Consider the following 23,523-nt stretch of genomic DNA (forward strand, 5'->3'; position numbering starts at 1 on the left):
AAGTGACTATCAGGTTCTTCTAGTCATCTTGGCTACTCCTTTGTCATCTTGTCCATGCTTCGGAATGCTCTCCTCATGGATGCTCCATCATACTTGCTAGGTTATATGCTTTGACCTGGTAGCCCATCATGACTTCATCCTGATATTGCTTCAACATTGTTTTTCCTTTTGTTGGATGGCTTCTTCATCACGACATCTTCATAGAGTAGAATCAGTTATCTGCACCTTTTATATCTCCAAGGCCTTCATAGGTGTCAAGGGTCCTTTCTTCCTTCATCAAAGTTATCCTGCCTTATTTCGGGAGATATCTTTCAAGGCATTTTGTCAGATAGTGATTCTCGGTGATCATGGTGTTCTTCACATGTTTGATCTCTTTCTTCATTTTCTTCTTCTCAGATAGATCGGTCAACCACCTAATGCTTCTTGTGGAAGCATTCCTTCATCCCTTGCTTTCTAGACTTGTCAGCGTTTCTTCTTGCTTCTTAGTCAGCAATCTTATGCTCCTTATGTGAGCATGCTCTTTTATTGACGCTCATTGCATCGTGGTACATGCCTCTGAGCATGTTCTTGGTTAAAGAGATCCTTTCATGCTTGATCATGTTATAGAACTATACCCATGACTCAATAACATACAAATGATGGCATGACTTACACTTTGATACATACATACCTCATCTTGATCCTCCTTGATCATTCTTTGGTGTAGCCCTTCTTGCTTCATCTTAGCCTGCCTGCATATCATCCCTTTTCTTGAATCCCATGAGTGGGATTCCCAATGAGACATCTGCCTTGGTTCACGAACCTTCTCTTGAAGATTCCATCATAGGATCTTAAAGATCCTCGCCTTGCAAATGTTTCCTACCTTTGATGATTTAGGTCTTCTAAGATTCTTGTCATGATCAAGTTTTCTTCCATCATATATGAGGTCCTATTCTAAGTACGCTCTTTCTACATGAATATCTTTGAGCTATATTTGCCATCCTCCTATATTCTAGGAGATATTTCTACTTATGCATTTTTGTTCTTCTCATAAATGCTACATCTACATGAGTGTCTAGAACTCCATGTACATCATGCTGCTAGATTCTAGAGGGTAATTATAGCCATGCAATTTAATTTATTCCTACATGCTCCTATTCTACTCAAAACTTTGAAAGAATTCTAGAAGGAAAGAGTTTGACCTAGTCATAGTAGAGATCCAGAGGATCTTCCTTCTTTTGCTTCTTTCCTTCTTCTTCCACCTCTTGAGTTATATGAGCTTCTTCTCTCTTTCTCTTGTTGTTGTTGTCCTTCTTAAGCTTGGGACAATTCCTTTTGTAGTGTCCATATTCTTGGCATCCAAAACATTGGATCTTGGACATGTCTTTGTTGTTTGTTCTTCGTGGACCAAACTTGCCAAATTTACCCTTTCTTTTGGCCATGGTAGCAAATGCTTGCTCCTTTGATCCCACATCTTATTTCGCCTTAAGTCTAGTCTCCTTTGTTTTGCATAGAGACCACATATCACTGAGAGTGGTTGCTTCCTTCTTGGCATAAATGCTTGATGTGAAGTTTCCCCACTCCTTAGGTAGAGCATTGAGTACAATAGTTGTCATCTCTCTGTCAAACATGACTTCCCCAAGCTCTTGAAGTTAATCTCTCATCTCAAAGATTTTCATTTAGTAGGGAGCTATTCCTTCCTTTGTTATCTTCATCTCGTATAATTCATTCCTCAGAGATAATACTTCTCCAGTGGTGGATACCGCGAATAGCTCTACCAGGTTATCATAAATTTCTTTTGATGTCTCAAACTTGGATACATAGGGAATGAGAGAGTCCTTGATTGATTCTATCATAATCCTTTGAGCTCTTGTCTCATCCTTATTGTACTTGAGTAAGGCTTGAGTCTGTTCCTTAGCAAGGACAGTGTTCCCCTTGCCATATTCTAGGAGCTCATTCTCCTTGAGAAGTAGATCAGTCCTCTTCTTCCATGCAAGAAAGATATTGGTGCCTACCAATTTATTGCCTTCCTTGCAAAAAGACATTGATGTATATTCAGAAGGGACATGTACTTGATGGATTTTGAAATTTGAAGGATTTGCTTCCTCCTTGAAAGCTTGATGGCTTGTCTTCCCTGGATCCTTCAAGTTGTCTTCTCCAAGTGGACTTGCTTGGTGATGAGGTGTGCTTGAGGACTTGTAGCTTGATGTAGATCTACTTCTTCTTTTATATAAGGCTCTCCTTCTAGCTTTGTAGCCCTCCTTGATGAATGATGGATTGTAGACCCTTCTTGTCCTTGAAGTGGTTGAGACTTCTAGGCTTGATGCTTCAACTTTGTAGATGCTTGAGTGTTCTTGAGTTGCCCTTTCCTTGATGTGTCACCTACCCTCTGATACCATGTTAGAGAATCTAGGGAAAAGTAGTGTTGTGATGATTCTCTGAGACTTGATAACAATTTGTGAAGTCTTTTTACTTTTTCTTAGTTAGCTTATACTTCTTCTTCTTATTATTAGTGCATATGTGTGTGCTTCATCAAACTGCTACCAAAACAAAATAACAAGAACACAAAATTTGGCTCTCTGCCAGGGACAAACCCTCTCCACTCTTGAGAGGGAAACCCTTTGTAAGATTTCTCTTATTGAAGCTTCTTATTTGAACAACTGCCAAACCCTAGACCCTTGACTAAGATCTCCTCCAAACATGAGTCAAATCCTTCCTCTTTCTGCACTGTCACTTCCAGCACACCTTTCGACACTTCTTCCAGCACTTTGTCTCCTAGGTTAGGAAACCCTAGAATATTAGGGCTCCTTTACTTCGCTATAAGGAGGACCTTCTTTGCTTCCTTTGAGATACCTTATAGACCTTAAAGTACATTCAAGTGAGACTTCTCATGTTGTTGCCCTTGACTGTTGTCAAACCTGTGAAGTTTGCTTGCTACACGTGTGAACAGAACCTTGGAACAATCCTCCTTTTCCTCGTCTTCTTTTCCTTTCTTCTTCGCTGGAGAGAGAGACCTTCTAAGACTAGATTGCACCCAAAAACAAGGAGATATAAGGACATGCACCTTACTGTTGTTGTAGCCGCAGGAAGCCCTTACTCCTTCGCACGTGTGACTGTGTGTATGCCCTAAAGACAGTCTTTTCTTCTTTGTTTGTAGGGCTGCCTTCAACGCTGGAGTATGAGGCCCTTTTAGGCCTAATTACTAGCCCAAACTATAAGGTATATACCTCTGTCACTTCATTACTGTTCTGGCTACAAACTGTACCTTATCTCTTCGCACGTGTGGTTGTTGATGCCCTAGAAAGCAGACCTGTACCTTTGCTGTCCTTCCTCCTATCTTCACTGCCCTAACAGACTTCTTTTGCCCTTGTCTTCGTCTCTTTTATCCTTCTCTTGTATGCGGATTTCAGAGTGTAAGTGTGTCCAAATGAGGAGTGGACAGCCTCTATAAATAGAGGTTTGTCCCTCCTCTCTCAAGCTGACATGACTGTCCATTAGGCCGACTTGACTGTCTTCTAGGCCGACTTGACAGTTGCATTATATTTCACATTTATTCATCGTTTTTGTTGCTTGTAGACTTCGTTGGTGCTAGGAGAGGATTTGACCATGCTTGGAGTTATTTCCTTGACCTTGTACAATGACTTACATGATATAACATGCCCTCAAAGGGTCTTTTCATAATTACATTTTGACTTTGACTCTCTAGAAGCACTTCAAAATGTGTTTAACCTGTTTTCAATGAGCAAGAAACTCATTGACAAATAATACAAAAATAATCTCTCTTTTCTTGAATAAGTACAAATATCAAAATTACATTTATGAAAATCGAACCTAGTTACATATTCTCCAACAGTCGGGGGGGGCGCAAGGGGGACGTCAGGGGACGCATGGGGTATGAGGGAACGCAAGGAGGATGCAAGGGGGGACGCGTCCCCCCATTTTTTTGTCTAATAATTTTTATAAAACATTAAAATTTAAAAAAAAAATTACAGATTTAAATATATGAAAAAATTTAGAAAAACAAAAAATAAAAAAAGGAAACTATATTAAAACTTAAAACTTGTTAAAACTTAATTTTTTTTAAATAAATAAATTAATTAAATTATATTAAAATTTAAAACTTAAAAAGTAAAATAAAAACAATAAAAAAATTAAAAAAACAAGTATATTAAAACTTAAGACTCAGTATTTATTAATATTATTTAGTACTTTTTGAGAAATTTACTAGTATTTCACTGCTCAGTGCTTTCTATGTTTACTTTTAGTTTAGTATTTTATGGCTATTTTAGACTTCAACATAATGTTAATGTCATTGTCATATGATGAATTTATTTTTTATCGTTTTTGAAAATAAAAAATTTGATGCACATTGCATAATTTCAATTGTGAAATGATGAATTTATTAATTTAATTTAGATGTACCTTGCATCATGCCAAATGATGAATTTACAAGGAACATTGCATAATATCAAATGATGGATTCAATTTAATAATTTACTTTTAGATTTACAATGCAGAAATGTCACATGATAGTTCTTGATAATAGTCTAATAAGTAATGATGATCATATTTAGTCTTTAGATGTACATTTCATAATTATTAAGATTTTCTATTTAGTTATTGACATATTTTTGGGATTTTATTTTTTTATTTATATATTAAATTTTTAATAATTTATAATTTTATAATTTTTATGACTATGACGTCCCCCTGTTTCCCCGAAAATTCCCTAAATTTTGGGGTTGCTTATATACGTCCCCCTTTTGCGTATCCCCACTCCCGCATTTCCCCATCCCGGAAACTCGGTGGAACATTGATAATCAATGAGGGACTCTTCCTCAACACTATGCTCAGGCTCATGGTTCATTGAGATCATATGACAAGGGACGAGGAGATCACTTGATGAAGACTCAAGATGATGAACAATAGAAAAGGGAAAAGGGGAAGGTGAAGTCTCAACGGGGCCCTTTTCTTGAAAATCCAATTCTAGAGACTCAAGTGATTTGAATATACTCCCAGAATCATAAGGAAGGTAGGTATGAGTGAGGGCCTTATCAATCCTATCATTGTTGGTACCAAAGATAGGGTCTTCCCAAAAAAGAGAATCAATCATCCTCAATTGCTCCTTTTCATGCAAGGGAAAATGATAATTCTCCTTCCCATAGGTATCGATGGAGATGTCATCATAAATAATGCCCGCGAGAAAGGGAGGACCGATCTAAACCTTATCCTCCTTGTTGATGTCATAAATGGGAGCACAGTCAAATTGAGGACCAACAACTTCCCATTTTTCCTTTTCAATACGGAAATAATCTTCAATATCCTCTAAGGGGCAAATGGGACCACCTTCCTCAAGGTTCTCAAAAGGAGAGTCATCGGGAGTACTATCCTTGAGAAAGGTAAGGTTAGTCTCAACTTCACTTTCCATAGACTCATTTTTCTCAATACACATGTTCTCAAAGTCATTTGGTTCATCATGTGGACCTGACGAAGATTGATCATCACCTAGATTACCAAAGCTTTCACCAACCCCCTTTTCCAAGGTTTTGTCACATGTAACGGGAGGAGGCTTCTCTTCAGACACTAAAGGGGGACTTGAGGCATCTTCCACACCTTTACCAAGACTCTTTTTAAAATTATTCCTTTCATCACGTAACTTTGCCTCGGAGGGGTATGTATGAGCCGTCCATTCTTCATGAGGGATGCCACCCCATCTTTCTAAGAAGACATCTTCAAAATATTCATACTTAGTGGCAATCTCATGGGGGAGGCTATCATACCAATTTTTGGCTCGACCTACAAATGATAAGGCCAACAATCTCATGGTTGTGCCCTCATTTTCAATCCCTATCAGGGCTAAAGCCTAAGAGAATTCGTCAAGATGGACATTGAGATTTTGATTAGGACTTCCTTTGAATTTAGGCATCCAACCTCTGACCCATTTCTTGATGTCAGGGTGCTCTAGAGCTTCTTCAGGACTAAGGGCATCATAGGGAGAAGGAGGGAGCTCGAAATGGTCCATTTCTCAGGATTTTTACACATTAGAATTGAAAATGGAGTCACCAGGGTGAATGTAGGTGCCTTGATAGATGTTTGCTTCACCCTACAAGCATTAACTTTGAAGTTTGAATGAAGAACCAGGGCTTCGTTCTTCCAATGGAGTCGCCAATAATAATATGTCAATATGTCGTATGGGGAAAAGAACACACATTTCGTGTCCCCGGCAATGGCGCCAAAATGTTACCGCTCAAATAGCAAGGAACCTAAGGGGGATCCCTCAAGGGAAAATGCTAGGCCAAGGGCAAGGATGGAGACTCAGCCCACTCTCACCTTAGCTAAGGCTCCCTTCTATTTAAGGACTTTCACCGATGGGAGGAGACCCGATATGTATGGAGTCACTAATGAATGATAAGTCAATGGATATGAGTGACCCAAACAAACCCTTTCCCAGAAAAGCTTGAAGGATGGAGCTTGCTTGCTTTCTAAGCAAGATACTATGTACTATAGGGAAAGGAAGAGAGTATTTTGAGGATTAGGTTTATGGGATAAGACTTGTGAAGAAGTTTCCCAATCCCTAAAATCCTTGTTAGAATTGGTATCACGGATGGTTCTTGAAGAATGGTCTTTCAAAGGGATGGGACCAAACGGGGTCAAGTGGACACAGTCTAGGGTATGAGGAAGGAATGTAGCAACCAATGATATTCTTACACTACACAAGGAGGGGGAAAGGATTAGAGAAAGTATTTTCACTCAAAGATGTTGTTTTGACCCTATGAGGTACTAGCCTTGGGGATGGGCAGGGCAAGTTTTGATCCCAGAGCTAAGGCTTGGCTTTTTTCCCAACTCCACTGTCGAAATGTCTTCAAAATTGGAGGAGAGCTAGAGGAAAGGCCAGCGCAAGAGACCCTAGGAGATCGAATTTTTTTGATGGCCAGCTTGTCAACAAATTGATGCCCTAGGTACGCCAATGTGGCTAAACCTAGGAGGAGATGAAAGAAAATGGTTTTAATGACCATCCTTGGTAGATCAGTGCCTTAATCTTTGGGAGAATGGAGTCTATGTTGAGTATGAGTAGGATTTCTTGGTTCCCAGTCAAGGAGGCCTCAAGATCACTTTGTTTGCCTTCTAGGTCAAGAAGAAGCAACCTTGCAGCTTTTATACTTCAATGTGCAAGAGGAATGGCTTATCAAGGTCAAGTTTTACCCCTAGGAGATTTCGCTTACATTACATGGCCCATATATTGAAGGAACGCTATAATAGAGACAAATTCCACAATATTAAGCAGTAAATGCATGCAGCAATTAGCCCTAGAACAGCGAAAATCCCAGTCCAACATATATGACAAAAGTAAACAAGAATAACATCAAAAGTGTGTACTTATGTCATGTCCCTTCCTAAATCATTTTGGAACAAGATTAATTTTTGTATTATGGGGCCAATTTTGGAGCTAGTGGACGCCATTCAGTTTTATTAGGAGATTAGACTTAGGAAAAATTATTTGTGTTGTAGTTAAGTTACGCACTCCCTAGTTCGATTTGCATGGAGGAGGTTAAGTTTTGCATGATGGTAGTTAAGTGAGGGCCCACAATGGAGGACAAATTGGAGGGAAAAGTGCTCCACGAAATCTATATAAGGAAGGTAGCTCTCCTCATCTCATTCATTCATCTTCTTCATAATATCGATTTCTCTTTGGTTGCTCGAGCTGCTTAGCCAAGTCACTTGTTGTTCAGCACGAGTTCTTCAAGCGAAGAGCTCACCCTTTCTTCAGGAGACTTCAAGTGCCACCCTAGGAAGGTTTCTTTCATTTCTTCAAGAGGAGGATCTCAGTGTGATTCCTAGTGATTGCATCCATCTCCAGGTGGTGCGTATTACTGGAGGACGCAGTGAAGAGGAGGTCGAGTTTGCTTGTGTCCTCTTGCAAAGGAGTTTGGGTGAAGGATTTTTCGAAGAGGAGGCGCAGGCAGATTGTTCGCATTTGGGAGAAGTTTTGGAGCTGGAGGAGTGTGCAACTTTGCTGGGTGATTTTCGCATTTCCTGGGCCAGCGCAGAGACAACACTGGGTGTTCACGTGAAGAGTAGAGTATCATTTTTTGAGGTTGAACTTTACCGTGGAGGTTAAGGGAAATATTTGGAGAAGTGATTGCTGCATTTTCATGAGATAGGAGGAGGATTTCGTTGGGGTTTGTTGCAGACTGTTTTCTGGAGCAACTTGGAGGGTGCAGGGCATATTGGAGGTCAATTTTAAAAGTTCAGAATCCGACCAAACCATTTCTAGGTTTTTCTGGGTTTTCGACAAGGATCCCAGATAAAAAGTTTCATAATTTTCTGAGCACAGGAGGTGGAGTTTTCAGCCATATCTTTGCAACAGATAATGTAGAATTGTTGGGGATTGCACAGGGCATATTGGAGGCCAAATTTGGGAGTTTGGATTCAGCGCAAACCATTTCTAGGTTTTGGACAAGGATCGTAGACATAAAGTTTCAATGTTTTTTTAGCACCAGAAACGGGGTTTCTTGCAGTTCCTTTCCAACCAACAGTGTAGTTTCTGGGGACAACGCAAAGCATTAGAGGAGCAGTCATTTCTAGCTTCAAAATTATTGTTTTATCACCTGGGTCCTATCAAGCTTGCCCTTGAGGCAAGCCCAGGTGCATTTCTCCATATTATTGTACTTGCTCCATTGATTAATAAAATGGCTCCGCTGGCTCTACTTGTGGAGTTTTTATGAGCATGTGTTGTTTGTTAAAATTTTATGTGTCGAGAATCGTTTTTGCTTTATATATCACTGTTTGTTTAAGTTAGGAGCATTACAGTGGTATCAGAGCCTTGATCTTGGCCCAACTGTGGGTAGCCAACAAGAGCATGGGAGATTTGGGTATGAGTGCCGAGTGACGGGTGAAACTGGAGACAAACCCATGGCTCAAGGGAAATCTAGTATGCAGAAATTATGGGGTGTAATCAATTTGGATGATGAGAGGTTGGCCCAGTTGAGGAGGGTAATAGACCGACCCATCGTCACCCTTACAATAGAGACAATAGAGGTGAGAAGGCCGTGGGGGTGTAGCCATCCACATCATGTGGGGAAAGTTGATAGAATCAGGGCACCAGATCTCTTGAAAAGGAGGAGGCAGGACAGGGACAGTTAGAGGGTGAGAACAGGGGGCGCTTTTACTGGTGGAGACCTGGCTTTAGATATCAAGAGCTTGAGGAGGAGGTTGAGAATGATGCTGAGAGCCCACAGGATGGTGAGGAGCACATCGATATACCCGATGTGGCGCAGGAGTCACCTTTATTAGATACCTCTTTGATAGCCCCAGTTGACACCTTGGCAGAGAGGATAGAGCCTACACACATAGAGCCATCTATTGAGGAGGTGCCACCCATGGATGAGATGTTGATAGTTGTTGAGGTATCCAGAGTTGTGACCGAGTCTGCAGGTGATAGATACCCACGACAGTTTCATCAGTTCCAGGCCGACCTTCTAGCATTGAGAGAGGAGGCCACGACAGTACGAGAGGCCATTCTACAGCAAAAAGAGGAGCTAGAGGGCATGAGAGTGGTTTGTCCCGAGTCAGTAGCCAAACTGACTCGCATTGGGGAACGGTTGGATTCCCTAATGGTACAACTAGAGTGCACATTAGAGCATTAGAGCAACCCTCTTCAAACATACATAGATGGGGCTTGTAGCGTCAGTAGTTTACCTTTGCACCTTAGAGAGGGAGAGGCAGAGCCACCTCGACATATTTTATGTGTTGACTAGGTTGATGAGATGAGGTGACATGAGCGGCACAGGGTGCAGCATTCGCAGGATGGAGGGCTTGTCCTATGTATGGGAGTTCGTACATTCAATCCCTCTCTTGGGGTTGGATGGCAAGAGATTCTGAGTTGGTACCCGGTGGAGTGGGCTATGGAGATGGTAGTGGACCGGCGTGAAGCTCAGCAGGAGCTTTCAGGCATTAGGGATACCATAAGCCCATACTGGAATTGGGATCCAGGTGGGACTACCTATCATTCCCCAGATATGTCGGTTGACTATGACCGTGGTGGTGTAGTTGGCCTGGCAGTTGAGCACACACATTCACTAGGGGAGTCTCAGTCAACACCAGTGGCCAACCAGTTTATGGACAAACTCCCTAGGTCGTTTTGGTATGATGGTCATGCATGGGATCACAGGATGACCAACATACTCTGGCAGGAGTTTGTCGGAGGAGGTGGCATTGGCAGGTCACCAAACAGTGCCTTGTATGGAGTTGGGGATTCTTCACATTTGTGTGGGGAACGAAGGACATGGAGGGGCAGAGCAGTGGTGGCATCACTACTGGTACCTAGGGAGATTCACTTCTTGGGTCCCTCAAGGAGGATTTGGAGGGGAGATCCCCTCATCGGAGAGCATGGTGATGCGACGGTGGAGGTGATGATATAGGTCAAGTGCGGGCCAACGCATATGGACACAGCTTTAGGCCATCACATCCAGGGATGGGTAGGAGCATCTAGGGTGGAGCAGTGGTCTGCGGATGGGCATGGAGACACATGGGGGTGTGTCATAGTATGTTGGACTGCATTGTGGAGTGGGAGTGCCTCACATCGCGTTGAGTACATGCGGGGAGTGACAGGTGCAGTGACACAGGTGGGACACAGGACGGTATAGCTATAGCCGGGAGTATCCAGTGGTGTACCGGGATAGGTTGCGGCGTACAATGGCATGTCGAGGAGTGCAGCCATACTAGGTGGTGTGCAGTGGCCGATGATGCGGCGTACCATGGCATGTCGAGGAGTGCGGCCATACTAGGTGGTGTGCAGTGGCTAATGACGCGGCGTAGCAGTCGCTTGGAGCGTTTCCTCCAAGGAGACTTATGGACAGGGGCACTACGTGTACCATTGGATGCAGCCCACCTAGGATTGATGAGGACATTGTTGAGCATATGGGGACACCATGTTTAGTGGAAACAGGGCTTCGAGGGGGTTATCAGCAAATCCGAGACAGAGAGGGGGTCATCCGTAGGATTACTCTTGAGCATTCCGGCGAACTCTTGATCATACCCATCCTCCTCCGGTGTTGTTTACAGTTGCAGAGTGTTTGTTTGTTGCCCCTTGACACTCTCCATTCAGGCAACAGGGCTTGGGAGGCTCACCCTAGGCAGTTGGATGAGACACCTCATGTCATGAGCCAGGAGGAGACTCTCCAGTTGAGACACTTGGTAGGTGCACGAGTTGACGGTTACAGGCTTAGGGATGGCATGGTTGATTGTCGAGGTAGCATATGTTCCACCCCTAGGCTCACACTTGGGGAGGTGACCGAGAGGGAGTTACATAGTTTTTTTTTTTCCAGTTGGACAGCTCGAGGCGTTAAGTGAGCATGAGGTGCGGAAGACGGTAGTCTTTGTTGGCATGATGATGCCTAGGCTTCCGGCAGTACCCGGGCACATCATCAGGAGTTGGGATAGCAAATCTCGCTGTGTGATTTGGCAAGCACAAAGCAACTGGATATTCGCGGCACAGGTTCTTGATGCTCGGTGTCTACCTATTGGATACCTACAGGAGATAGAGACGGGGCACAAAGGGGTCCTAACAACTAGCATCATAACACAGCAGCAGGCAGAGAGGATTTGGGGTTGTGGACCTCTAGTATGGTTATGGGATCCAGTGGATTGGTGGGATACTCCACTCCTCAGTGAGCCTGGTCAGAATAACAGGCAAACTGATTCATTCACAGGCAGACACATGGGGAGTCACCAAATCCCTCACCATAGGGTGAGGCAGATTGTTGCTCAGGATTGGGGCCAACCATGGGGCGATAAGCGCTGGCACTATTGAGGCGCTTTGGCAGGTTGGGCCTAACCTCGATCATCACATAGATTGTGGCCGAGAGTTATGCGAGAGGAGGTTATGGTACGAGTGTGCTAGACAATTAGTGATGACCAGAGTGTCACGGGGTCAACATGATAGTTTCTTGCTATGCTGGGCAAGGGGGCCTAGCATCACAATACTTAGCGATTCAACTACCCATAGGGTGAGCTGGTCTCTACAAGAGAGGATCATCCAGATCTTCCATTTGGTTTCCATGATTCGTTGATGGCGTGGGAGACTTGATCAGCATGGCAAGATGGCCAGCAAGAGGATTGCAAGAGGAGCTCATGCATGAGAGGCTTCATTCGCATGGGGATTGAGTTGTATCTTCAGGGGCCCACAATCAAAGTGCATGGGGTGGACTATTCGGTAGGGCAGCTTCATGAGGATTTGGATGGAGTTTCACATCGTCAAGATGCTCTACATTTTGGCAATAGACAGAGGGGTTCTAACGCCCCTATCTGGCAGGATAGTGAGTGGAGCAAGGGGTGCTTCACGTTGATCAGGTTGGCTTGGGATCCTGGTATCGAGGGACTCCTTCACTATAGGATAGTACAATGATCAGGGACGATCCAATGGCATATTTGGAACCCTGGTGAAGTTTGCAGCGACAGTGGGGATCTGTGAAAATTTCTAACACAAAATTCTACTGCAGTAACTGATTTATTTCTCCTACTTATTTTCCACAATAAGTTATTTACAAAAACCCTCAGTAAACATCAAAGTAAATTCTACTGCAGTGGTCACATAATAGCATAGAGAAAAGAACAGTGAAATGCAAGCACAAGAATCAATCACATCAAACAGTTATTTTTGGACAATAGTCCCCGGAAAAACCCAATGCCGGAAAACCGATGCAGCAGATGAGGGTTTATTTATTATTCTTCAGCAACAATCTCTTTACAAGGAATGATTTGCAGAACATAGAGAAACCTCTGAGAAAACACCTGAGATAATTTTCCTCCACCCTTTGGAGAAATTCTAACACCCAAGAGACCCTCTAGCCTCCACTGCGTCACCTCTGCGTCATCTCTGCGTGAGGATTGCGTCCCTTGCTGCGCTGCCTCTCTGAGTTGTCCCTCTGCGTTGTCCCTTTGATGCACTGCGTCACCTCCTCCTCAATCTCCGACTAATGTTGATACCCTCCTCTTCCTTCACCCTGCAACTCTCCCTCTGAAATCGAAATCTTACTCCTTGAGAATCGATTTCCCTCAAGTTACTGAGTATTTGCCCAATGTGTCTCCAAATGACTCTCAAGTCTTCTTTTATACTTTTCTTGTTGAGATATCAACGATCGTGATCTAATCTCTAATCAATGGCTAAGATTAAATTGGACTTGATCCTCGTCTCTTAGAAGCTTCTCACCCATATTTTCATTAATACCCATTAATATTTTAACTTTCCTAAGTTTAGACTTCGGAACCCCATTAAAAATATTTATTATTTTAATAAAATACAATCTGGGTGGAATTTCACCAAACGATTTCTGGGCCTTGGAGATCTCATGTGTTCTAGCCCCTCCACAGAATTTCGGAGCTAGAGCACATCCGATGCTACCCAAAAAATCAACACTCCCTCTTAGCGAGGAATGCGCTCTAGCAATACTTCCCAGCAGAAGTATCACACTGATCTATGACATTGGTCCTCTGCGCTACTGATGCTCGACCTGTTGCCCCTTATCCACTGCGCTGCTGCAATCTGTACTGTTGCCCATGACAGTGCCACTGTCACTGTTGCATCCGTATTGCAACTCCCTCTCAATATGCTGCATCATGCTGCCCATAACACTGTCACTGCTAACTATTGCACTGCAGCTCCCTCTTAAGAATTGCACTATTCGTTTCTGCTACTGAAACGGATTCTCAATCATCCCCATCTTCTCCCTAAAATAAACAAACTTTGTTCTTCCTAGAGCCTTGGTGAGAATGTCTGCCACCTGTTCTCCTATCGGAGTGTATTGTAACTGTACTGCCCCTCGTTGGACACAGTCTCTGATAAAGTGACACCTGATGTCAATGTGCTTCAACCGATCATGAAAAACTGGATTCTCAAAGAGCTTGATGCAACTCTAATTATCACACAAAATATTGGTCGCTTCCATCCTTCTCCTGAATAGATTCACAAGCAACTTCCTAAGCCATATGGCTTCACATGATGTTGTGCTAGCTGCCATATATTCAACTTCAGTTGAGCTCAGAGCTACGGATTTTTGTTTCCTACTACACCAGGAGGTCATTCCTGATCCAATGTTGAAACAATACCCAGTGGTACTTTTCCGATCTACTAAACTTCCAGCCCAATCTGCGTCAGTGAACCCACTCAACCTGATATCATTGCCTCGGGTGTACATTAATCCATGCTTGATTATTCCTCGTATATATCTGAGAACATGCTTGGTTGCTGCCCAGTGTGCCCTCTTTGGTTCCACCATGAACTGACTGAGGGTGTTGACAGCGTAACAAATGTCTAGCTTGGTATTGACCAGATACATCAGGGACCCTATGAGCTGCCTGTACAAGGTGGGATCTACTTCTTTATCTTCAGACGCATCAATCTTCTTCCAGTTGGTAATCATTGGAGTAGCCATGGGTCTACAATCCTACATTCTGAACCTTTTTAAAAAAATTGTTGCGTATCTCCCTTGTCCAAGGAAAATTCCACCCTTTTGCTGCCAAACTTCCAACCCCAGAAAATAATGCATCCGTCCCAAATCCTTCATGTCAAATTTTGTAGCTAGGTTTTCCTTGCAATCTTTGATGAGCCTGGATGAACCTGTCAGGAAAAGGTCATCCACATATAACACCAGAATTAGAGGCTCATTCTCTACAATTAGATAGTAGAGGTTGGGATCTGTGTCACTCTTGACAAATCCCATCTTTTGCAAGTAACCATCAATTCGATCATACCATGCTTTAGGCGCTTGTTTAAGCCCATACAAGGCTTTCTTCAACCTACATACATGAGTTTTCTTCTCATGTGTCTCAAAACCCTCTAGTTGTTTAATGTATACTTCTTCTTTTATCACCCCATTCAAGAACGTAGTCTTGACATCCATCTGGTGAATCTCCCACCCCATCTATGCTGCAAGGGATATCACGAATCTAATAGAAGTATACCTGGCTACTGGGGCGAAGGTTTCTTCGTAGTCTATCCCTTCCTTTTGAGCATACCCCTTAGCCACGAACCTAGCTTTGTATTTTTCCACACTACCATCTGCAGCATATTTGACCTTGTAGATCCATCTCGAACCTACAACTGATTTGTCCTGAGGCCTAGGTACCACTTCCCAGACATCATTGATCATTATGGAATTGTATTCCTCCACCATAGCATCTACCCATACTTGATGTTGAACGGCCTCCTGAAAACTAGAGGGTTCTCCAACCTGAGCCACCAAAGCTTGGTATCTATTTAGTTGTCTACGCTCTCTTTTCTCATTCCTAGGAGCTCCAATAAAATCCTCTGCATCTCGTAGTATCTGTCGAAGTCCCCGGCTCGTTCTTCCACTGGTAGTAGGTATGTTCCTCCTCCTGAGATTCCACCCGCTGTGATGCCTCTGGATTCTTGTCCTTTGGAGAAATATTGGTGCTGGTTTCTGCTAGTCGAAGTGGCTGGACCAATGGATCATCCTTTGACTGCTCTTTGGAAGGCATTTCTCGGGATTTCCTAAAAGCTCTGTCCTCCATGAACTTTACATCTCGTCATACTACGATCTTTCTATTTCTCGGAAGGTAGATTCTATATGCCTTAGCATTCTCACTATATCCCACAAGATATCATTTTTCTGCAGTTTGATCCAACTTCTTCCTCTTTTCTTCGAGTATATGGCAGTATGCCAAACTCCCAAATATTCTGAAATGACTCACTTCAGGCTTCTTGCCGATGAAGACACTCTCCGGAGTAATCTTACCTAATTCCCTCTGAGGAGTCCTATTTTGAACATATATTATTGTGCTGCATGCTTTTTCCCATAGAAATTTGGGAATTATACGGAGTTGTCCTCTCTGCTACTCCATTCTGCTCCGGATTATACGGAGTTGTCCATTCTCTTCTAATGCCTTCCCTTGCGCAAAAATCAGTGAAGTCCTTATCAATGTATTCTCCACCATTGTCTGAGCGCAACACTTTTATCCTTTTCCCTGTCAGATTCTCAACCAGAGCTTCAAAAATCTCATCCTTGGTTTTTAGAAAATAGATCCAAGTCTTCCTGGAATGGTCATCAATGAAGGTGACGAAGTATTCGGCACCGCTAAGAGCTTTTGTGAACATGGGTCCGCAAATATCTGAGTGTATCAATCCTAGAACACTCTTTGCCCTACTGTTACTTCTGGAATACGCCGCTTTGGCATACTTACCCAGTACGCAACCTCTGCATACATCATCTCGTTTGGTACTTAATTTTGGAACTCATGTGACGGTTCTTCTGGGAATTCTTAGAGCCCCATGGTGTAAGTGCCCCATCCTTCTGTGGCATAGTTCATTCAAAACATTTTCACCAATGTTGTCTATCAATGCCATTGGAGATTCTAGTTGTAACTTATACAGTCTGTTACTTCTGACTCCAATTTGGGCCTTCTTCTTCCAACTCAGATGTTTGACATATACTTTCTTCCCAATGAAGTAAACATCATAGCCCTTGTTCTGTAACTGAGATACAGAGAGTAAGTTCATCCCCAATCCAGGCACATGCAGCACATTGGTAGCTTGAAGCTGATCCCCTGCTTCTGTTTGAAAAACTACAGTACCTCTTCCTACAGGGGTACATTTTGACTTATTTCCCATGGTGATTTGGAAGTTCATATGTTCTTCTTGATAGCTCGAGAAACATTCTCATATTCCCGTCATGTGCGCAGAAGCTCCACTATCAATATACCAAACCTCAGAGGAAGCAGAACTTGCCAAGCAAGCGACTTCTTCTTCCAGTCTGGAAGCTAACACAGAATTGTCGTGATCCATTATATTCTTCGTGCTTTCCTCTTTCCCGGGAGAACTGCGTGAGTCCTTTTGAGTTGCTGCTCCAGCATCATGTTCACGACTCATTGCCTAATCCTGTTGCCCAATCTCTGCTCTGATACCATGTGAAAATTTCTAACACGAAATTCTAATGCCGTAATTGATTTATTTCTCCCACTTATTTTCCACAATAAGTTATTTACAAAAACCATTCTGTAAACATCAAAGTAAATTCTACTGCAGTTGTCACATTATAGCATGAGAAAAGAACAATGAAATGCAAGCACAAAAATCAATCACATCAACATAGTTATTTTTGGACAATATTCTCCGAAAAACCCAATGCGGGAGAACCGGTGCAGCAGATGAGGGTTTATTTATTATTCTTCAGCAACAATCTCTTTACAAGGAATGATTTGCAGAACATGGAGAAACCTCTGAGAAAACACTTGAGATAATTTTCCTCTGCCCTTTGGAGAAATTCTGACACCCAAGAGACCCTCTAGCCTCCACTGCGTCATCTCTATGTGAGGACTACGTCCCTTGCTGCGCTGCCTCTCTGAGCTATCCCTTTGCACTGTCCCTCAGATGCACTGCGTCACCTCCTCCTCAGTCTTTGACTGATGTTGATACCCTCCTCTTCCTTCACCTTGCAACTCTCCCTCTGAAATCGAAATCTTACTCCTTAAGAATCGATTTCCCTCAAGTTACTATGTATTTGCCCGATGTGTCTCCAAATGACTCTCAAGTCTTCTTTTATACTTTTCATGTTGAGATATCAACGGTCGTGATCTAATCTCTAATCAACGGCTAAGATTAAATTAGACTTGATCCTCATCTCTTAGAAGCTTCTCACCCATATTTTCATTAATACCCATTAATATTTTAATTTTCCTAAGTTTAGACTTAGGAACCCCATTAAAAATATTAATTATTTTAATAAAACAATTCGGGTGGAATTTCACCAAATGATTTCTGGGTCTTGGAGATCTCATGTGTTCTAGCCCCTCCACAAAATTTCGAAGCTAGAGCACATCCGATGCTACCCAAAAAATCAATAGGATCCAAAGTCAGAAAGGACGCTTGTTCAGGCACTGCTTGAGAACAAGCAATTTTTGGTGTATTGGAGGAGCTTGCCAGACGATGATGCTACTTGGGAGGGCGAGCACATACTTGAGCATCCAACACCGAAGTTGCTTGGGGACAAGCAACATTTGGGAGGGGAGGACTGTCATGTCTCTTCCTAAATCATTTTGGAACAAGATTAATTTTTGTATTATGGGGCCAATTTTGGAGCTAGTGGACCCCATTCGATTTTATTAGGAGATTAGACTTAGGAAAAGTTATTTGTGTTGTAGTTAAGTTACGCACTCCCTAGTTCGATTTGCATGGAGGTGGTTAAGTTTTGCATGATGGTGGTTAAGTGAGGGCCCACGATGGAGGACAAATTGGAGGGAAAAGTGCTCCACGAAATCTATATAAGGAAGGTAGCTCTCCTCATCTCATTCATTCATCTTTTTGGTAATATCGATTTCTCTTTGGTCGCTCGAGCTACTTAGCCGAGTCACTTGCTGTTTAGCATGAGTTCTTTAAGTGAAGAGCTCACCCTTTCTTTGGGGGACTTTGAGTGCCACCCTAGGAAGGTTTTCTTTCATTTCTTCAAGAGGAGGATCTCAGTGTGATTGCCAAGTGGTGCGTATTACTGGAGGACGCAGTGAAGAGGAGGTCGATTTTGCTTGTGGCCTCTTGCAGAGGAGTTTGGGTGAAGGATTTTTCGAAGAGGAAGCATAGGAGGATTGTTGGCATGGGAGAAGTTTTGGCGTTGGAGGAGTGTGCTACTTCGCAGGGTGATTTTCGCACTTCCTGGGCCAGTGCAGAGGCAACACTGGGTGTTCACGTGGAGGGTAGAGTATCATTCTTTGAGGCTGAACTTTACCGTGGAGGTTCAGGGAAACATTTGGAGAAGTGATTGCTGCATTTTGATGAGATTGGAGGAGGACCTCCGTTGGGGTTTGTTGTAAGCCGTTTTCTAGAGCAGCTTGGAGGGCGCAGGGCATATTGGAGGTCGATTTTGCAAGTTCAAAATCCAACCAAACCATTTTTGGGTTTTTCAGGGTTTTCGACAAGGATTCTAGATATAAAGTTTCATAATTTTCTAAGCACCAGAGGTGGGGTTTTCAGCCGTATCTTTGCAGCAGACAGTGTAGAATTGTTGGGGATTGCATAGGGCATATTGGAGGCCGAATTTGGGAGGTTGGATTCAACCCAAACCATTTTTGGGTTTTTCTAGGTTTTTGACAAAGATCGCAGATATAAAGTTTCAACGTTTTCTGAGCACCAGAGACGAGGTTTCTTGCAGTTCCTTTTCCAACCAGCAGTGTAGTTTCTAGGGACAACGTAGAGCATTAGAGGAGCAGTCATTTCCAGCTTCAAGATTATTGTTTTATCACCTGGGTCCTGTCAAGCTTGCCCTTGAGGCAAGCCCAAGTGCATTTCTCCATATTATTGTACTTGCTCCATTGATTAATAAAATGGCTCAGTTGGTTCTACTTCTGGAGTTTTTATGAACATGTGTTGTTTGTTAAAATTTTATGTGTTGAGAATCGTTTTTCTTTATATATCATTGTTTGTTTAAGTTACAAACTTTACAACTTACATGTAATAGAGTATATCCAACCATTCACAATTGAAAATAAAGAAGCTCCAAGAGAAGATAGACCAATCTCCGCACATCAAAACTCATCCATAAAGCTCCAATTCATCCTTAGAAAAAGTGTGAAAATCTCAAGAGAGAGAAAGATCCAATCCAAAGTGATGATGAGAAATGATCTCACCTCACTTGTATTTATACACAACTTAGGAGTTCAAATTAGCCTCCTTGGCCTACATAATCCCCAAAAATAAAATAATGTTCTAATAGTACAACTTTTGGTGACAAACCCACCAAACTAGCTCATCAATGAAAAGATAAGCCTCTCAAGAGGTCAAATAATAATCTATGCATGTCGTAGGGCCCTCTAAGAGACCTAATGAGATCCATGGGTTCCATAAATGAAGAGAAGGACCCTCAAAGGCAGTGGACAAGTGGTTGGTCCCTTGTAATAACCTGAGGTGCTCCAAATGACATGTGGGGGCACACAAGTGTCCTCATGGGTTTCCAAACAAATGGAAGATGTTGTAGATCACTTACAAGGGCTAGGATGATGGTGTAGGTGATGCCACATTATCGTGGAAGTCCTGGATCATATGCCAAGTGTATGGTGTAGATCTGGGGCTGGCTGGGCATGATCGATCAAGTGCATCCTCCTCATCAATAAGTGAACCACGAGCAATCTCTGAATGGCTGTGGGGGTCCATGGAGTGCAATTTGTTGTTGTGGAGGTCCCTGGCTCTCAACGCTCACTCTACATGTGCCAATGTTACCCTCTGGAGGATTAGGACTACATATAGGGAGACCAACCCCAAATGGAAACCATCTGCAATCTTGCATAAGATCCAATGCGTCCCCTAGCCTTCCAATACAACAAGTCATTAGAGAAATCGAGTAAATGAGTTTACCTAATCATGGACCATAAATGGGGACTTCATAATGACATGCCCTTCCATAATGGGCTTCGTGATATGCCAATGTCTCCTAAACCCCAAATGGGGTTAACCAAACACCCTATTAGGTGGATTCTACTTCTAAAGGGGATAATATAGTCAAGGTACATCTGTCAAAAGGTGGTGGCATGTGACAGATAAGTGAATGAAGTAGGGAATGAGAAGGGGCAGCCCTGGGTCACATGCTGAGGTACAAGGGTAGCTAACAAGAGGGAAGCCCACACTTGGGTTTCTAATGTGTAGAAGGGAGCAATCGTGGTACATGAGGTGCCCCAACCTTGATTTTCCACCCTTCTTTTATGCCTTTTTATGATTTTCTTTGATTAATTGCTTGGGGCTCAAGGGGTTAGAGCATGATGTATAAGATATAGCAGTGAATTTCCCCTTTTAAGGTGGGGCGGTTCATCGCCCACCAGGGGTTGGGACAATCATGGGTTCCTATATGATGAGGGAGGTTCATGGAACCTGTAAGAACCAAGGTGATGGCCATGATGGTGGAGTAGAGCTCATGTATTGGCTTTTGCCCACATGCTAAATGTTTTTGTCCCAACCATCTTTTACATTTTGTGGTACTTTTCATGTTGAATGTGGCCATACATGCTTTTAGCTTTCTTTTCAGCTGCATCAACCTTCAAGCTTCATTCCAGGCCATGACCCAAGGTGTGGGCAAAGGGAAGGGGCGAGCTAACCCTTTGTGGACCCGATGGAGAAATGTGGACCCAGGCGGGAGAAATGATGGATGGGGTAATAATGAATGGAAAGAGGGTAATATAAGTGGATAAGGGTGTGGAACCATGCAACCAAAAACAGGGTTTCTCGTGAAATACCATCCCTAGAACCAAATGGTCAGTAAAAGAGATCCCATGGGATTAGAATCCAAGGGTAATTCCCAAGAGGGGTCTCTAGGGGACAGGAGCACAGACCTAGCCCATTCTTTCCTCCGAATCTCCCCATTAATCCATGCCCAAAAATGTCCATGATAAGCAAACTACAATACTCAATTTCCAAATGATAAGGCATACCTTTAAATTCAGAAGGCCCATCTTCAAACATACAATCATGGCAGATGGGCGAGGGACCACATGACTAGCTCAAGTGGCAGCGAAGAGGCACAATGAGCTAGCTGGTGGCTACAAGGGGCTGTTGGCTGCCAGGTGAGGACCATCTTGGAGAAAAAAAATTCTCCTAGGAATATTACCCACAAAATGGTGGGTAACAGTACCTTAATGGGAGCAAATTTGAGGGACAACATTACCACTCCCTAGTCAAGTCACCAGTGCCCTTCCAACATTCCTGCCAAGTGTCAAGCCAATATCGTCCATGTCATCAAACAAGGAAAGAAATTCAGAAAAGACAAGACCCTATGTCAATCTATGGAAAACAAGTTCCCATATGTCCCTCTGGCTATCTATGACATGGTAAAGCCTGGGGAAGAGGAAAATGATGGGTGGGACTTGTGAGTGCTGTATAAAGCTCAGTGGCCCCACCTTCTGCAACAACAATGGCTACAGACTTTAGATTTTGTATGATGACAATAATGTTTGGGGTCAATGGCATGGCAAACAGTTACAGGTAGTTGCTCAAAGGGAAACTTCCCTTAATACCCCCTTAATGACTCTATGGCGGTGACCCGCCCTTCACCTATTTTTGTTTAATATTATGCTACCTTGATAGGACATTAAGAAACATTTTTTCAAAACGTGACTTCACGCTCGTTGCGTTTCTGAGATCACTAGATTGGACATCAACTCTAAATTGTTTATGTAACTTCAACACAAGGTCGGAGATGAACGATACAACTTCCCACTGTATGTGTGTCATGGGTGGTTTTCACCAAACAATCGAACTATTGAAGAAATTGATAGATCACATCACAATCGCAGGTAAACTGCACATGCCCCAGTACCCAAACCTCAAATGAATACATCTGGTTTGCAGGCCCAGAACCTCAATAGTCCAGAGAATTCAGATTACCATGGCTCTTTTTATGTTTCCTAAATATATGTACCTGCTAACAAGTGGGAATCCCTTATCATTCTATATCACCAAAAGAAGATAGATTTCCATAATTTTCTTAATGTCTCCTAGCTGTATGTACCGTTTACCTGCTAACAAGCAGACGTCACTTATCGTTATATATAGCCTTATAAATGCAGCTACGCATTTGAATCATCTACACAGTAATACCAGGTGATAAATAAAGAAAGGGCAGAGTAAGAAAATTTCAGATACAGCACTACATTCAGAATAATTTGGGAGAGAGAACTGCGGTCACTAATTAATAAAACAAGAATGGAAGAAAATTGCATACCCAAAACACGCCATGGCCCACCATCGACTTCAATGTTGGTGCCAACTTTGATGTCATTGGTTGAAAGTGCCAATATCCCTGAATCAAACATGCACATTGAATCCCATTAATATTGCCTGTACCATTGCTCCAACTCAACTGCTCCTACATAAGCAATATAAGCTCATAGAAACAACAACCACGAACAAAAACATAAAAGTGAGCAAAGGTGCATTGCAGTTTAACTTGTAAAGCGCACAGGAGAGGCCGTAGGACGCCATGAATTCTGCAACTTGCTAATTTTTTTACCATGAAATGAGCTTTGGCTTAGTGGGTAAGGCTTCCTGTACACGGAGCGATTGCTACAAGTTATGGTATTTGACAATCCCATCACTCTCGTGTTTGCATCGAAATTACTTACACAAAATACATTTTGTTCCTAAAATACCCAAGAAAAAGATAAGGTTCATACCGAATGAATGTTAGCTGGGTCTCAAGGTGATTAACTTCATTGTGATGGTCAATTGGTACTTGGTATTTGCCATGTTGAGTGATATGTACATAATGGAGCCCTTATTATAAAAGATATGAAATAATATATCCCAGTGTATCTAAATTGGGGAGGTCCTCTATTAGAAAGCATTCGCTAATCAATATTGGAATTTGACTAGGTTTGAAATTTGGTTAATTTCTTTAATGTGTTTGTGGTTAATTTCTTTAATGTGTTTGTGGGTAATTGTGGTAGGCTCAAATAGGCAATCCAAAAAAATCGCGCTCGCGCCTAAGCGCCTGAGCCTCCATCGATCAGAACCCTCGCACCAGCGATCCCGCCGGCTCTAGATCCCCATGGATC

The 23,523-nt window shown here is 42.7% G+C and overlaps 1 protein-coding gene across 2 annotated transcripts in view; it reads right to left on the minus strand.

The window, feature by feature from the left end:
* Positions 1-23,123, minus strand: part of LOC149250649 (elongation factor P (EF-P) family protein) — a 208,832-nt gene extending 185,709 nt beyond the window's left edge. Inside the window, exons 1-2 of one of the 2 annotated variants that reach the window (XM_089456460.1) lie at positions 22,917-23,123; positions 22,692-22,769 (exon numbers count right to left, since the gene is read on the minus strand). In XM_089456460.1, coding sequence (XP_089312586.1) covers positions 22,692-22,769; positions 22,917-23,061 — 223 coding nt within the window. In that variant the 5' untranslated portion in view covers positions 23,062-23,123. The remainder of the gene's footprint in view (positions 1-22,691; positions 22,770-22,916) is intronic. The other variant, XM_089456459.1, reaches the window with a different exon arrangement.
* Between the last annotated feature and the right edge of the window lie 400 nt (positions 23,124-23,523).

Source organism: Pinus tabuliformis, chromosome 7 (genome assembly GCF_031772625.1).
Source record: "Pinus tabuliformis cultivar Carrire ecotype Pingquan chromosome 7, CPIR1, whole genome shotgun sequence".
NCBI classification, from domain to species: Eukaryota; Viridiplantae; Streptophyta; class Pinopsida; order Pinales; family Pinaceae; genus Pinus; species Pinus tabuliformis.